Below are 12,428 nucleotides of genomic sequence, written 5' to 3'. Positions count from 1 at the left end.
GGGGGGAAATTTTATAGACACTTTCTCAGGTAAAGGTCTCATATCTCAAATATATAAAGTACTTTGTCAAATCTATAAGAATATAAGTCATCCCAAGATGATTAGGGAAAAAGAAAAAAAACTCTGTATGTTCTAAAATATTTATAGCAATTCTGTATAAGTTCTAGGAGAACTGCCTATCTGAACTAGGAGAGGGAGTTTGCTCAACAAGAACGTATTACCCTGATGAAAATCACAGGTCTGTCCAAAAAAAAAAAAAAAAGGCACAGAGAGGTCTATATAGCACTTCAAGGTTTGCAAAGTACTTTACAAATATTACCTCATCTGATGTGCACAACAATCTTGCAAGGTTCATACTATTATGACCCTCCCCACAGTGTTTCAGATGGGGAAACCAAGACTTTTGGATATTAAATATCCTTCCCAACGTCAAACAAGTAGATAAGAGTCTGAGATAAATCAAGGAAAGAATCTGTGTACTGTACTGGAATCAGCACAGGAAAGTTCTACCACTAACTAGTTGTGTGACTCTGGACATGGCACCCAACCACTGAGAATTTCCATTTTCTCACATGCAAAATGAAGGATTTGGACTACCAGATCTCTAAGCTCCCTTGTAGCTCTAAAATTTCAATCCTGGCTCATCTTCTCCTCTCTCCTTTCTTCAGACCTGGCTTGTATTCATTTTTCACATGACTACAGTGAATTTCTCTTTGCATGAGAGTGTGTGTGTGTGTGTGTGTGTGTGTGTGTGTGTGTGTGTACACATAGTGCATGGAGGGATGTGACTCACACACATGACTTTGGGTCATGCAGCATTTTCCACAAGGATAGTGAAAAACTTAAAAAAAAAAAAAAAAAGGTTGGCTGGGGTAGGGGGGGGAGTCAAGAAGGGTGAAGGAGAACATTCCGGAGCTGCTCAGTCAGTGATATGTAGGAGCCAAAAAAACATGGACATTGCAGAGTGGAATTTTCCTTTCCTTCTCCCATTCCATTATTGTCGTCTTCCCATGAAGGAAAACAAATGTCATTTGGGTGCCATTACCGAAGCTTTGACTTTAAGGTCCAGTGGCCCTAAGGGCTTGGAACATTACTCTAACAACACAAGTCTAAGTCTGGCCTGATGTACAAACCAAGAGGCCTGGGGGGCCTGGCTTCCATCTGTTAGAGAATAAGGGTGCAGTGTTTTATTCACAGTATTTTGAGTTCACTGCAATAATCATACAACCCAACTGTGGGAACCCACATGGTACCAGGAAAAATCTTTCTGTTTCGGCATGGTTTTAAATTAAACCTTCACGTAAGTCCTATTTAGCCAATAATAATAATGATTAACAAATAACTTTTGGCTTGGGTGATTCCTGCTTATTTGGTCTCTCTCCTGTTAGGCCCTTTTCTACCTCATGATTGTCTGCTTCTAGAGAATAGCCTCGGGAAGACAGAAAAATGAAACTCTCAAGTGCTGATTTCTTAGGAACATAGCAGCAGCCTCCTCTGTTTGGACAGTTCTTCTGAACACTCTCTGTTCAGGTCTTATTGTCGAATTCTCATTTAGGTATTTCTCACCCACCTGAGTCTCCCTCATCCTTCAAGGCCCAAAGTCTCTCATACGACTTCAGCTGACCATGATTTTTCTCTCCTCTGACTTCTGATGGCATTTACTATCTGAACGTTAAGCTGTAACACTGGCTAGATAATATGAAGCCAGCATGAGGTAGTGCTGAACTTGGCAGTCAGGAGACCTGGGTTCAAATTCCAGCCAGCAGACATTTAAAAGCTACACGATTATAAACAAACAGGCTGAAGGGAAACTCTTCAAGCCTAAGCTTCCCAGGACCTGAAACATGAACATGATCGTATACAAGCCTACCTCACAGAGTTGCGAGGATATTACTTTGAAAATCTTCAAGCGCTTTATAAACATGAATGGCCGAGTCTTACAGTGAATGATCAACTAAAATCATGCTGGAATACTTTTTCTCAATACTTTTTAGGGCCATACATTTCCATTGTTATGGTGGTGAAGAAGTTAATAAGCATTTATTAAGTGACTCCTATGTGCCAAGCCCTGACCTCATGTCACCCAGTGAATAAACATTTTCTATCACAGACAGAGGATTGGACCTCCTCCCTGGTATCATGGTGAACATGAGTCTAAAAAACATTTGATGCATCACAAGTAGATTAGAAGCTGTCCAATAAGAGGCTGTCAAACTTCTCTATCTCTCCTAGAAAGAATCACAGGTCCAGGGGGAGGCAGAAAGTGCTCAGTTAAGGAAATGAGAAAGCTAGGCATCAGGATGGCTTTCATATATACAAATACATACTGAACAGCTGATTTGGAAATCATTAATAAACATTTCAATCTGGTGTTTAGCCTGAAAGCTTTGTCAGTTGCCTGTAGACTGGAGCACCTAATGAGACTGAAGCTTTTTTCCATGATACTCCTTATATTTGAGAGCTGAGTACCACTCCTAATGAGGGCAATGTCTCAATTCATGTGGTCTGTCCAGGGCTAAGGGCTAAGGGAGACCCCGACCCCACCCCCACTCCCAACCCGGTGCTGCCCCATTTGTTCCCACCTTTGTCGTCATCGGGCTCACAGAAACACTTCTTTTCTTCTGGGAAGCAGTTGCAGACTCCATATCCAGCCTTGATTCCCCTCCACTCCCCTTTCTCGTGACCACCAATAATGTCTCCCCCTAATCAGACACAGATACAAAAAATGCACAGTCATGGGTGGGGAGCTCTGCTCTTCCATTTAAGACACTAGGGAGAGGTTTTATTCAACAAAATTAGGGACAGTTTACCACATGCAAAGTTGCTACTCCTATATTTATACAGAAGCTGGGCTCCAGAGTGCTCCAAAGGTATTCACTTTCAGCTTTCATTACAATGGGAATGACTATTTCCACTTTGCAGAATAATAAAACTGAAGCATAGAACCAGTAAGTGACTCAAGGCCAGGCAGTTGAAGCTAAAAGCAAGTGACATAATCCTAGCCTCTGGGTTCTTAGACTGATGTTGACTCCAGGAGACTCAATCTTCTGGGGGGGGGGGGGGGGGCAGAGAGAAGCAAATGACCCAAGTTGCATGAGAATAAATAAAGGGGCCTTTGAAAGGTAGGTTAGCATGTGAACTGTTAAGAAAAGAATATATGCATCTTGGATATTTGTATACACATGCCTCCCTCTCCACTTCCCTCCCCGTGCAATTAGACTAGAAGCTCTTTGGGGGAAGAACTTTTTTTCCCATCTGTATATCCCTCATATACATATTCGCTAAATGGGATAGAATGGTGGGGCAGATGGAGATGAACCACTAAGCAAGGGCAAATGGGACCATAAAAGGTCACCAGGGCTATATTCTGGGGGACAACGTTCTGCGAGGGTTTCATACGTATGCAATCTTGAGGGCAGATATGAAGATCTCGACTTTCCACGGCATCACAGCTGCCATCAGGACAAGTCTTGAGGCTTGGCGTGCAGGTCGAATAGTTCTTGGAAATTCCTAGAAAAAGAACAAATGGACATCTTCTATTTCATAGAATTATTCAGACTCCTTGAATCTCAAATAGCCCCATCACCTCCTTTTGGAGATAAAGAAGCAAGGTACAGAGAAGGGCAGAGCAAAACCAGGGTGAGAAATCATGCTGCTTAATGGCCAGTCTAAGGTTCCTGCTATCCCTACACGCTAATTCTTAATTCCAGCAGGGAGATTCCAATAACTTCCATTTTGCCACTAAATTGGCCCACATTTTCCCAACCGCTAGTTCAATTTCCCACATTTCACCTGTAAGCTCAGTTCCTTCCAGAGAATCAAAGAGAAAGGGAAAATAAAACAAAACTCTTCCCCTCTCATATTCCTTTCCTAGGCCAACTCCAATCAGAAGTCTTCCTAAAATGAAAAAAAAAGTCATCCTAATCTCTTCTTACTTATAAAATTCCACCTATGCCCCAACTTAAGTCCTAGCCTTCCTCGAACAAGTAAAAGACACTGAATCCTTCCTGTTCCTTCCATAATCAGACCAATGAAGAAAAAACAATGGCTTATTTATCTATTTCTGTTCTCTTTCTCACAGCATCTAATCCAGTACTTAGCCCATACCAGGCACCCAGTAAACATTAATTGGTTTACTGACTGGACTGACTAAACATAAAAATAGTAATGATAGCTCACCTTTGCCATCTCCTTGTCTCCACTGGCATGTGCCCATCAGACTGCCCAAGCCACCACACTCTTCACACTCTAAACGTCTCTTGTTCACGGCACATGAAATTGGACAGCCCTCCTCCTCAGGGAAAACTGGGAGAATAGCAAAAATATAAAGCATGGTACTGATTATGAGACTCCAGTTAGCAATCTACACTTTGATCTTCAATGTCTTCCAGGCCAAGGGCCACATCTGCCAAGCTTCCAGGAGATGGTACCAATCAAGCTAAGGTCAAGAGACACTGAAACCAATACAACTAGATTCTCATGAAGATAATTCAGCTGAGAATGTTCAGAAAAGGTCCACTGAAGTCACCAATGAACATTTACTAAACACCTAACATAAGCCAGGCATCGGGCCAGGTGGTAAGGATACAAAGAGAAACATGAAATAATCTTTGCCTTCAAGCATCTTAAAACCTATCAGGTGAGACCACACGTACACAGATAAGTGTATTTCAAATACATTCAAAATAAATATAAGATGTTTTTGCAGAGTGAGGCACTAGCAGCTGAGAAAATCAGGAGGGCCTCATTAAGGAGGGAACGTCTGAGCCGAGCTTTGAAGGAAATTAAGGCTTCTAAGAGGGGCACAGGTGAGAAAGGAGTGAATTCCAGGAATGGGGGCATTCTGTGAAAAATCACAGAGATGAGATGGAATACTGTATAATGTTGCATATTAGGAGGGAAGGGAGAAGGAGAAAGCATTTAAATAGTGCCTCCTATATGTCAGACATTGTGCCAAGTGTTTCCAATAATAAATCAAAAAGGTTTCATTCATTCAATTCAAGAGTTCCACCTGACACTCTCATCTATTCTCACATCCCTTGTCCTATTCCCCCTGGAGCTATTCCCACATGCTAACTCTGGATTGCTCCCATCTTCAGCCTCCACCACCCCTACTCCTTTACTATTGAATGGACCTAGAGGATGCCACACAACTGTTTTGACTAGGCCCACTACACATTTCTGTTATTCAGTATTTATTGCATCCTCATTGCTAAAAGTCAGTCAAAGGATCGGTAAATTGGGAGAGAGCAGCATTAGTTGTGTGATGAGCTTGGAAGCCAGACTGCAATGGATGAACCTCTCTACAATCAAAGGATTTGTGAATTTAGAGTCCTCCCCACCTGATTCTCTATCCAACTCAAAGTGTATGTTTCACACCTTCTCTTCTCTCAAATCTCCCTCACCATCTCTCCTGTCACCTTCTCAGCTGAGGACTGTACCTTATATGAGGCCAATAGATAAGATCTCCCTCTTCTCTTCTCCTCCCCCCTCATACTTTCTTGACTCATTATTCCCTCTGTTATTCTAGTCTCTGATGAGATGACCCTTCTACCCAACAAGGCCAACCTCTCTACTTGATCCTAGCCCCCCTTCCCATCTTCTCCAGCACACTGACCCATCCTTCCCATCTCTAATCTTCACTCTCTCCGTATCAATCTCCTCCTTCCCTACTGCCTACAAACATGCCCATTTCCTCCATTCCTCAAAAATACTCACACTAAGAACCAGGAGAACATTGTACACAGTAACAGCCACCTTGTGCGATGACTAACTTTGATAGACTAAGCTCTTCTCAACAATGCAACAAACTAAAACATCTCCAAAAGTCTCATGACAGAAAATGCTATCCACATCCAGAGAAAGAACTATGGAATTTGAAGGCATATCGAAAGATCGAAGCATATTATTTGTTCTTTTTTTTTCCTTTTGTTTTATTTTGTTACCTTTCTTGTGGCTCCTCCTATGGGTTTTAATTCTTTACAACATGACTAATGGGGAAATATGTTTAATAGGAATGTATATGTACAGCCTGTTTTAGATTGCATGCCATCATGGGGAGGGAAGAGAGTAGGGAGAGTAAGAAAATTTAAAACTCAAAAGCTTATGAAAGTGAATATTGAAAACTAAAAATAAATAAATTAATTTTTAAAATACTCATACTAGATCCTTCCATTCCTACTAGCAATCTCCACTAACAACCCTCCTCTCTCTGCCAAACTGTTTAAGCAAGTCACATGCCCTTGACACTTCCACTTATTCTCTTACTCTCTTAACTCTTTGCAATCTGGTTTCCAACATCATCATTCAACTGATATCACTCTCTCCAAAGGTACCAATGATCTTCTAATTGCCAAATCTAACAGTCTTTTTCTCAGTCCTCATCCTTCCCAACCTTCCTGCAGCATCTGGAATTGTTGGCCACTCCCTCCACTTGGACATTCTCTCCTCTCTGGGTTTTCATGATGCTCCTCCCTCTTCTCCAATGATCTGTCTGATCGCTCCTCCTCAGTCACCTTTGCTGGATCATCATCTACATCATGACCACTAAATGTGGATGTCTTTGTCCTGAGCCCTCTTCTCCTTTCCCTCCACATCCTTTCACTTAGGACCCCAAAGGTTCAACTCTTATCTCCATATAGATGACTCCCAAATCTACATATCCAGCTCTCATCTCCCTCCTAAGCTCCAGTGCTGCATAGCCAATTGCCAATTGTACTGGATGGCCTGTAGGCAGCTCAAATTCAACATGGAAGACAGAACTCATTATCTTCCTCTCTCCAACCTTCTTCTGAACTTCCCTCCCTTGAACTTTAGAACTTCCTCACCCTCACCTGACATATCCAGCAGGCTGCGAAAACTGCTTGTTGGTATCTTCAAAATATTTATTGCATATGTACCCTTCTCTTTACTCATGCATTTACCATAATAGCTCATCAACTACTGCCTTAGTCTCCTAATAGATCTCTTGGACTCACGTCTCTTTCCATTGATTCCAGCCTTTACAGAATTTTCCTAAAGCACAAACTGATGTCTTGACCCTATTCAAACTCCAGTGGTTCCCTGTTATCTTTGTGATTGAATACAAACTCCTGTGTCTGGCATTTAAAGCCCTTCACTACCTGGCCCCTTCTTAGCTTTCCACTCTACTTGTACATTATTTGCTTCCACACTTCCTATTGTCTATCCATACTCTCCTACCTGCTGTTAGTTACTCAGGCATGATGCTTTAACCTTCCCTCTCCTGCTCTCAAGCTTGGAATGCTCTTCTGCCACACCCTCCATCCCCTGGAATCCCTGACTTTCTCCAAGACTTAACTCAAGTGCCAACTTCTACAAAACATCCTTTTCTGATTCCTTCCCCACCTCCTGTTGCCAGTGTCTTTCCCTACAAGGTGACCTTGTATTTGATTTTAACATGTTTTATACACACCTATATATTTACATATCATGCCTCCCTCTAGGATATATGCTCCTTAAGGACAAGAATTATATTGTTTTTATCTTCATAACCTCAGCATTTAGCACAGTATATACTGGCACATTACAAGAGCTTAATGAATGCTTATTAATTGATTAAGTTGACAAATATTTTTAGTAGTCTATATATTTCGGTACTTTATGTAAGGCATTGTGGAAGATAAAAAATAAGTCTAACCAGTTGAGAAAACATTGGGTAAAAATTCAAAAAATCATGAAGATTGCTATGAAGTGTGATGCTGAACACGGAATTTACAATCTCATGAGGCAAACTACAATGCAGTTGGGGAAGTTAAAAGAATATAAATAATTACAATATAATGCAGTGGGGAATAAGTGTCATGTGAATGGTACGGGTGGATGACAAGTACTTAAAAGAAAGTTGAAAGCAAAGGTCCCAGGACTGTACTTACAATTTCCTTCTACAGAGATAGTAAGCGTTGTTTTGGACTGTTTCCTACTCTGTTTGTCTGCTGCAAACACATCATATTTCATTCCTGTGCATTCTGGCCTTTGAAGCATGGAGGTATCATTCACAAACAGATTCCCTGTGGTGCTTTCTGGGGAGGTGATGATGCTCAGAGCAGTGCAGTTAACACTGAGAGATTGTAGTTTGTAGGTAATATTCACTCCATGGAACTCCTTGCAGTTTTCAATGCAAACTTTTCCAATCTAGGCTCAAGGAATAATTTAAGAACATTACAAGTCTAGATAACATAGAGCATTAAGAAAAGTGTGCTTAACCGCCTATAATTATAACTGCTTATAATTCATAAGAATAGCAAAATCTCAATTTTCAACAGGTTAAAGTGCACACAGGAGACAACTTGACCCATCTAAAAATCACATTTAGAACCATAAATGGTCTCTGGGAACATTCTAATCTATCCTGTTTATTTAGATTTTTAATTAATGTATTTTGGCTTTATATTGAGAGCCTTCTAATCTATCTTGTTTATTTAGATTTTTAATTGATGTATTTTGGCTTTATATTAGTTATTTCCCAGTATATTCTTCCTTCCCCATACCTTGAAACATAGAAAGAAAAAAATATAATTAAACAAAAGTGACTACATATGAAATTCAACATTCTTCATCTACAGGCTTCCCATCCCTCTAGGGAGGGGAGGAAAGTATGTTTTAATGTCTGTTCTCTAAAGCCGAACTTGGATATTATAGTTAATCAGTTTGACTGCCCTTTGGTGTTGTCTTTATTTGAATTACTATAGTCACTGTGTTTATTATTTTCTTGGGTTCTGTTCCTGGTCTCTACATCAGTTCATATAATTCTTCCCATGATGCTCTGATATTTCTCAAATTTGTAATTTCCTATGGTATAATAACATAACCAATACATTCTTAGAGAGTCAGAGCTTTTTATTTTTATCAATCAAATTTAACAAATAAGCATTACATGTTTACTACAAGCAAGATTCTATGCTCTACCCTTGAAGATACAATGATAGTCACAAAAACCTTACAGTCCAATGGGATGTATGTATTTGGGGGCAGCATGTGGGTGTGAGTGACTGGAAAAGAGGGAAGACACATATGTAACAATAACAATAAAAAAACAAAAACTAGTGTTCATGTAGCATTTTTCAAATATAATCTCATTTTATTCTCACAACCCTGGGAGGTAGGCGCTATTATTATCCTCATTTTATACTTGAGGAAACTGAGGCAAACAGAAGTTAAATAACTTGACCAGGGTCATGTGGCTTGTAAGTGTCTGAGGCCAGATTTGATTTCAGGGTTTCCTGATCCTAGGCCCAGTGCTCTACTCACTGCACCACATTACAAAAAATACACATTAGAAAACAAGATGTAAAAGAGGGAACTGTTGTTTGTCCTCTCTTCTTGAAGACCACTGTGACATCAGGAAGATGATGTCATGACTCGCAAGTGAATTGAATTTAAGTGAGGGAGGGCCATGCAAGGTCACCAGTCTCACTTTCTCCTCCAGAGTCATCTGGGTCCAGTGGCAAGATACAGATTATGACAACCGGAGATGACTCCTGCCTCACAGAGTAGGCACTTAACAGATGCTAACGTAATAAACAAATGTATCCACCTCAGCCCCACCTTGGCAAGGCAAGCAGAGTGAGCTAGCAAGAGAGAATATACACTGGTCAATTCTGTTACTACCTTATTAAGTGTCACATATTCTTTTAAAAAAAACCAAACAAACCCAAAGCTATACACAGCAGTGTGCAGTTTCTTACAGAATTCTATTTCTTGTCTTTTTTTAAAAATTTTGAAATGTTTATTTGCAATGAAAAACTAAAAAAACCAAGTCTTGTGACTCTATGACCAGATACCCTTGAAGGCCCTTTCAACTCTTGCAGAATTTCAAAAGCTAGCTCGAGGGATGCACATTTCTAGGCTGATGGCGATCCCACGGGTGTGCTTCAAATGGCATCTCACACATGACTCATAAGAGAGGATCAAGACCAACCTATCTCAACGGCATCTCCTCAGACCAGAAGCATCATCCCAGGCGTAGGTGGGTGGTGACTCAGCTGATGGAATGTCCTGCTGGCTAATTAGAACTTTCACATTCTCTTTTGTTTACAACTGGTGACTAAACCACTCAGTGGTCTTCCAGGGATAAGAGCTGAGATGGGCCCAGGGGTGGGCAGGCCACAAACATGATCTCTGCAACAGGAGAGGCATCTGAAGGGGAAAGGCTGAGCTAGCATAACTCTGTCAGAGAGCTGTGGTCTGGGACCCTCAGATCCTCCCCCTGTTCTAATGCAATGTGTCTTCCATGTGCTCTGGGGGCTGAAAATGCAACAGTCTTCAGAAGGATAACATTCATATTTTCCCTTAGGGAAAGAAGAGATAGAGGATAAAGCCCTGCTCTGTTACCTTCTTTGTTCTTTGTTTCCTCAACATTTGGATTCTCTCATTGTTGGAAAGAGAAGGAAGCAGTAACTTAATGCCTGATAAGGACCCTGGACCCTTTCCATCCAACTTATATATGTGTTGTCTCTCATTAGAACATAAGCTCCTGGAAAGCAGGAGCTGTCTTATTTTTTCTGTTTGTATCACTACTGCTTAACAAAGTGTTTTGCATACAGTAAGTGCCCAATTATTCATTCACTCAATAATCTAAGGAGAGTCCGTAGACTGCAGTGGTTACATTGCGATAATTTGTTAAAACTGCCCCGAGATATACTAAGGATCCAGACCTTTGCGCTAAGATCTTGTGAAACATTTTAGCCCTTATTAAATGCAAAAAAGCAACATAAGCAAAAAAAAAAAGACTTTGCAAATAAGCAGAATCAGGAAAACAATATACACACTGACAACAATCTAAATGTTTGAAAGAGCAACAAAAATCAGAGTTGTATAATATAATCAAGCCTGACCCCAAAGATGAGATTAAAAAATAAAATTCTCTACTTTTTATAGAGGTGGAATACTGAATATACTGTTATACTTGATTGATGGTTAGTTTTGATGAACTGTATGAATTTCTCCATTCTGTCTCTAACTTTCTCTATCTGTCTGTCTCTGTCATTCTTCATTCCTCCCTTTTATTCTTTTGTTACAGGGATGGTTCTCTGGATGGGGCAAGGAGAGGGATGTACTTGGAAATAAAGGTGATGAAAGTCGTATGGTATAGTAGAAAGAAGGGTAGATTTGAAGGTCAGGGGACCTGGGTTCAAATCCCAGCAGTGATCTTGGGGCAAAACACTTAAAATGAAGGGGCTGGACCAGATGACTCACAACATCCCTTCTAGCTCAAAATGAGCTTAAAAATATAAGCTATCAGAAAAAGACTTCACAGAATAGATGGAGCTAAAGAGATGACAGAGGACCTGGGCTTGAATCCTATTCCTTTTATTTATTACCAAGGGCAAGAAACAGCAGTGTAGTCAAAAGTATTTAAAAAGCATCTACTATGGAACAGAGGAAAATCACAGCAAGATTTCAGTAGAGCAGTGGAGTCAAATTCTAATAGTAATGGATCCTGGTAGCTGCATATTATCTTAGAAAGCTACAAATTAACACGATCTATACTGTAGTGTATTTTTATTTATTTCATTAAACATTTACCTATTACATTTTAATGTGGTTCTGGCTGGCCCACAAGTCTGACACCTCTGGAGTAGCATGGATTTCTGCCTGGAGAAAGGGTTTGATTCTATGATGCTATGAGCTTAAGCACACTGATACTCATCCCAACCATGCTACTGGCTGGGCAGATAACATAGCCAGGGGTCTAATGAGTTTACTTTTCACACCTGCCAGAAAACTGGCAGGACAATGATGAAGTTGACTAGAAGTAGAGGTGAAAACAGCTCTTGGTGGTACAGATCAGACGCCTCTTCCACTTCAATCTCAGGAATCTTAAGGTCCATGTGCGATGAGAACAGGCATAGCTGAATACCTCTGAAGAAGAGGCAGAAAGGGGCCAGTAAGAGCCCTTTGAAGGATGGGGCCTACGATCCTGAAAGTTCTCCTGAGATCTTCCAGGCACATTAATCATACTGTGAAACGTCATTGGATCTGTGATCTCCTCCATATAAGTGCTCCTTCCGCTGGGGAAGACTGCAACCCATTTATGCCCACCCATGCTGACTGACTCTTGTCTCTGACCTCCCGGGCGTGGGGGATCCATCCAACACAGTGGGGAGGCCTTCCCTAGGTCTCCTGAAATTGCACAGAGATCAGTGGAGCATGCAGCAACCCTCTGATAATTAATATCTACATAAATCAGGGAGACATATGCACACCAAAGTTATTTGCCACCATCAAGGAGAATACTGATAAACTCCAATTAGCCTGAAGTGACTCCATGTAGTTGAATACACGCTATTCCAAGTTATAATTATGTGATATATGGTAACTGGTTCTAGTTCAATAAAATGGTGCAATACAAATTTGAATAATGCAATCACCTTAAGGGACTCAGTATTGTCACTAATTGGAACCTGGTT

General features: G+C 40.7%; 1 protein-coding gene across 3 annotated transcripts in view; it reads right to left on the bottom strand.

Annotated features, from left to right (window-relative positions):
* Positions 1–12,428, bottom strand: part of RET (ret proto-oncogene) — a 161,395-nt gene that overhangs the window by 28,220 nt on the left and 120,747 nt on the right. For all 3 annotated transcript variants that reach the window (XM_027857596.1, XM_027857613.1, XM_027857603.1), the window contains exons 7-10: positions 7,893–8,151; positions 4,180–4,305; positions 3,400–3,510; positions 2,583–2,702 (exon numbers count right to left, since the gene is read on the bottom strand). In XM_027857596.1, the coding sequence (XP_027713397.1) occupies positions 2,583–2,702; positions 3,400–3,510; positions 4,180–4,305; positions 7,893–8,151 (616 nt within the window). The remainder of the gene's footprint in view (positions 1–2,582; positions 2,703–3,399; positions 3,511–4,179; positions 4,306–7,892; positions 8,152–12,428) is intronic.

Source organism: Vombatus ursinus, unplaced genomic scaffold (assembly GCF_900497805.2).
Source record: "Vombatus ursinus unplaced genomic scaffold, bare-nosed wombat genome assembly UNPS02000749.1, whole genome shotgun sequence".
NCBI lineage: Eukaryota > Metazoa > Chordata > Mammalia > Diprotodontia > Vombatidae > Vombatus > Vombatus ursinus.
This window is presented reverse-complemented; position numbering and strand designations above follow the sequence as displayed.